This window comes from Abramis brama (genome assembly GCF_963993115.1).
Source record: "Abramis brama genome assembly, chromosome: 19".
NCBI lineage: Eukaryota > Metazoa > Chordata > Actinopteri > Cypriniformes > Leuciscidae > Abramis > Abramis brama.
In genome coordinates, this window is record NC_139981.1 from 20293914 (window position 1) to 20298852 (window position 4939).

The 4939-nt window shown below is 36.8% G+C and overlaps 1 protein-coding gene across 1 annotated transcript in view; it reads right to left on the reverse strand.

The window, feature by feature from the left end:
- Nucleotides 1-607: 607 nt before the first annotated feature.
- The window catches only part of LOC311070178 (ICOS ligand-like), a 4680-nt gene continuing 348 nt past the window's right edge, over nucleotides 608-4939 (reverse strand). Inside the window, exons 2-4 of the mRNA XM_084093916.1 lie at nucleotides 3330-4227; nucleotides 2226-2510; nucleotides 608-2120 (exon numbers count right to left, since the gene is read on the reverse strand). Coding sequence (XP_083950042.1) covers nucleotides 1936-2120; nucleotides 2226-2510; nucleotides 3330-3453 — 594 coding nt within the window. The 5' untranslated portion in view covers nucleotides 3454-4227 and the 3' untranslated portion in view covers nucleotides 608-1935. The remainder of the gene's footprint in view (nucleotides 2121-2225; nucleotides 2511-3329; nucleotides 4228-4939) is intronic.

Here is a 4939-nt window from a genome sequence, read left to right on the forward strand (position 1 = left end):
CATAGTACCTAAAACCCAGGGTTGGCGGAAACTAAGCTGAAACATAGCTGGCTAGCCACCTAATCCGGCTTCATGGTACAGGCCCCTGTTGTCTTGTCATGCGTCTTCTTTATCAGTTCATCTATATCACCTGGGTTTAGTTCTTCGTTATCATCATCATCTACATCACCTGTGTTCAGTTAATCAGTGTTAGTATTTATGTTCCTTCAATTCAGTCAGTCTTTGTCTGGTCGTGTTTGGTGTGTGTAAACCTTCTGCATGTATGCTTATCTGAACGAATTAGTAAAATTTGAGCCATTGGCCTCTTTGTCTTCTTCAACCTATACCACACCGTGACAGAAAGTTTTTTTTTTTAGATAATATACCTTTTGGCTACTCGGCCCATAGGAATTCTGAGGAACGTTAAACGCCATGTTGCCTGATAGGTACTTTTCCATTCAGGGGCCATATTTGCACTCTGGGATTGATTTCCAGGGGCATTTTTACATTTGTAAGGGCTTTATTATTATTATTATTATTACCTTATTAAATGTATTGTGTCTTTTATGTAAAATGCTTGATAATTCAACTAATTAAATTCAATCAAACAATCAATCAGAACACTAAAAGCTGTTACCAATACAATTTTATCAACATCAACAAAAGCCATCTTTCCACTGGAAAGGTGGCACAGAAGCTGCATCTGACATGGCATGTTTATTCACACAGACCGCTATATAATGCTCAACACTGCAAAAACTTTGTAAAAAGAAATCTTTGATGCAATGTGAGCAGATCTGAATGTAATGCTGCAGTTGAAACTTTTCATTCAATTTCACTTTAGTCTCAACAGTCTCTTCTTTTTCTTGTAATAAACACAAATCACATTATCATTATCATCAGCAGAAGCAGCAACAGAATAACAGGGATCAACAAGAAGCATCTGGACATTGATTCTCCCTCTTTTCTGTATAAAGAAATTAAAAAATTAAATTCTGTATAAAGAAATTAAATAACAGCTTCAGGTAAACATCCACTATAAACAAGTAGCATGTCTGTTTAGAAAAAAAATAACCTGTATATGTAATCAGTTATTACCTAGTTAATCAGTTATTGCAGGTGTAGTGACATTTCACAAATTAATTGAATTGAATACACTTGAATTGATGCCAAATATTAATTGTCACTAATTTGACGCAAAACTTGCGGTAACATACGAATCCGTTTAATCTACTTGGGAAAACAATTTCAGAGTCAGTCGGAGTAAATCAAATGTAACAATATATTATGTCAGGTAAATGTATCATGCTAATTTCATAAACGGTTCAAAGATAATAAATACAAAACATCAAACGCTCTGGAATAAAGAGAAAAGATGCAAACCTGAAAATACATTATGCTGAGTTTTGGCTATACTCTCAGCATCACGGGCTAATTTGAGTTACTTCTTTGGGAATGAGACCTTTGTACCAGTCGCACTGAGACATTTCAAATGATACCAAACATGTGTAATACTGTATGATAATTATTCGCATTAAACCATATAGCTTCTTGGGTGAATTTTGGTGATCTCAGCATGAGAGAGAAGGAATGGGGGAAGAGGGAAAGAGATGTAGATTAGGATGATTCTGAGGTGAGACTTGCATCTCGCAATGGTGCACAAGAGTGAGTTCAAATATTAATTTCCTTTGTTCTCTTAGAGAGTTGCCCTCTCTTCCAGTTTTTCCAGTCTTCCAGTTGAAATGGTTTTGTAACAGAATAACCATTATGGACATAATAAACTTTTCCGTTAAGATTATGAGTTCCATACTTGAATACAGTATGTATTACAGATGGTAAAGCTGGTGTGTTTGATAAAAATGAGAACATTAAACATATTAAAGTTTGAATTATATACAACGGTGATCTCTCGTTACATTCCATGTCTCCGTCAAACCACATTATGATGCATACTTGCTAAGGAACTGAAATTTGAGACTTGAGTACGTCATTAGGTAAGCCATTTTGTCTGGTTTGTTCCGTTCTTCTTCTTATAATGAACACAAACAATAAACCCATCACTATCTGCAGCAGAATAACAGAGATCAATATGGAGCATCCGTGGCATCTGTATGCTGAATGTCCTTCTCTCCTTATATTATCTGTATAAAGAAATTAAATTAGAATAAATATAATTAGTTTAAGTCTCTTAAATGTTATTGATTATCCAAGAGCATTTTAAAGCGCTTGTGTTTGACTGTCCTCACCTGAGTACAGCTGGATCTCTCTCCTGATGTCTTGTCCCAGAGGTTTGTTGTGCAGTATAAATGTCAGAGAGGAGTTTGTGACTTCAGTGAGGTTTATCCAACTCGACACAATGTAAAGTCCTGTTTGTGTGTCCTGCATGAAGTGTGTTTGAGTCTGATTGGTGATGTCTGAGTTTTCCATCAGCCACTGCAGTTTAGGAGAAGGGTAACCCCCATCTGATGTCACTAGCAGGTTGAGTCCATCAGTTAACATGGAGAACTGCAGACGAGGTTCAGAGTAGAACGCTGAAAAACAACAGAACACAGACTGTTAAAAAGGCCCATTGTAAATGTATTTTAATTTGTGTGAGGCTTGCTCTGGCAATCAGCCAATATCAGAGCATGCTGTCAAAGACACTATGCTCCGCCCATTTCCAGCAGGTGGTAGGGATGGGCAAATGAAGCCTCATGATGAAGCACTGAGGTTTTCCCCTGAATATTTCAGAAAAGATTCGAAGCATCAAGAGTGTTGAAAACAGCGCCATCTTGTGGCAGGTAAAATTTATAGCAGCCATGTTTATGAGCAGCAGAGTGCGCAGCGCCGTTGTTTTATAGCACAAATAAAAGCCTGACAACGCTAAATGTTCAGTTTTCTGATAAGATAATTCACATAGTAAAGTGTGGCAATAAAATAAATGTAACAATTAATACTAATTATAAAAATACCAACAGAGTTGTTTGATGCAAGTAAATGTTGGTCTAATTATTTTATGCTTTCTATGCTGTTTATGTCTCAGAATATATGATCATGTAACATAGGCTATAGGCTTATTTATATATATATTTTTAAAAATGTTAGTAAATGGACTTAAACTTCCAAAAACCTGCAGAGTTGTGGTTTGGGTTCAAACGTTCCGTTTGATGTTTGATGTGTGCGTATAGCCTATATTATTTGAACCAAGTTGATTTATGTAATTCAGCTCATGCTCATGCCTGGTTTGTGGATAATAATACAACATTTGTTTTCTATACAGACATTAAATCACAAGACTGTTTCAATCACATTGAGAGACCTTGCATTGATTCACATGATTTTCTATGAACATCAGTCCATGTTGTTGTTACCTGCAATATTCACTTTAAAGCTCTTCTTCTGGCTGCCAGTGTTTGTGCTGATGGAGCAGGTGTAAACACCGGCGTCCTGCGGAGTGACTCTGTCCAGTTTGAGTGATGCGTTTCCTGTTGCCATCTCCTGGATGAACAGGCTGGTGCGTTTTCCATAATGAGGATTCTGACGGTCGAGCTGGTCCCGACTGTAGTAGAATCTGTGAACAACGTCCAGCTTACGCTGCCAGGTAATAACAGTGCTACTCAGATCCCACGAGTCCACAGGGAAGGTGCAGGGGAGGATCAGCGCCTCTCCGTAAAACCCAGTGACAGGACCTCTGGGCACAGTAATCTCAAACTCAGCTAGAGAGTGAAGGAGAGAAAATATATTAGGCTACTGTTCATTTACCATGCTGTGTTGGTAATGTTTCTCTTTGCCTATAGTAAAATCGGATGGACGTCGCTGCACTTTCTGAGAGGCTTTATAAAGAACATTTTAGAATTCCATTAAAATGTCAATAATTTCACACGAGTAGGCTACTTGATGCATGGCACTTTAAAAAGGAAAAAGCAGCAGAACAAAGATGCTTGATGTTTAAGCTTCATATTTTATTCACAGTGGCTCTTTCCATTTGCCAACAGTTAAATCTTCCATAGAGTGCTGCAGAAGAAATCCGAGCAGCTCAACACAAGGGTTCTCATTATGAAAACACAATTTATGTAGCTTTATTCCTGGGGTCATATTATGTCATATTCTGACTGTAGTAGAATCTGTGAACAACGTCCAGTTTACGCTGCCAGGTAATAACAGTGCTACTCAGATCCCACGAGTCCACAGGGAAGGTGCAGGGGAGGATCAGCGCCTCTCCGTAAAACCCAGTGACAGGACCTCTGGGCACAGTAATCTCAAACTCAGCTAGAAAGTGAAGGAGAAAATATATCAGCATTTGAGTTCCACAATCAATCATTACTTGCAGTATGATTTTGTTGGCAGATCTTGATTTGCCAAAAGGATTTACAGAAAAATGCATTTATGGTTGATGAGATGATTATTTCGGTAAAAATATCACAACATTTCCTCTTCTAAAAATAAAAAAATAATAAAGATATTCTCTGACATATTAAAATAGTATTTTTGTATATTACTTAATTTATTACAGATTCGTTATGCCTTTAAGTTGTGAGCAACAGTGGACTGTTGAAGCTGTAATGTTTTTTGTTTGTTTGTTTGTTTGTTTTTGCCTCGGGTGAGAAACCAAATAAACGGGCGTGAGATTATTTTGAAGAAACCACATCTACTAGACTTGTAGATAAAAGTTTTTCTTTTGAACACAAGTAATAATAAGCCCCAACACCACCTACACTTTACAAAACAGCCAGAACAAGGAAGGAAGGAAATCTTTATTTATAAGCTGATATGAATATTGAATAGTCTCACGATCAGTCCAGTAATAGATCTATTAGTTCTCTAAGGATTCAATTACATTTTAAATAATTTAAAGTGCAATTAAAAATCAGTAGGCCTATAAAAACAGCATGTGTTTATATTTCCTTTATTTAAATCCCGTTTTTATTATCATATTCTGTTCCTTAAAACTTGAATTTCTAGTAACTGGAATGTTACTGAA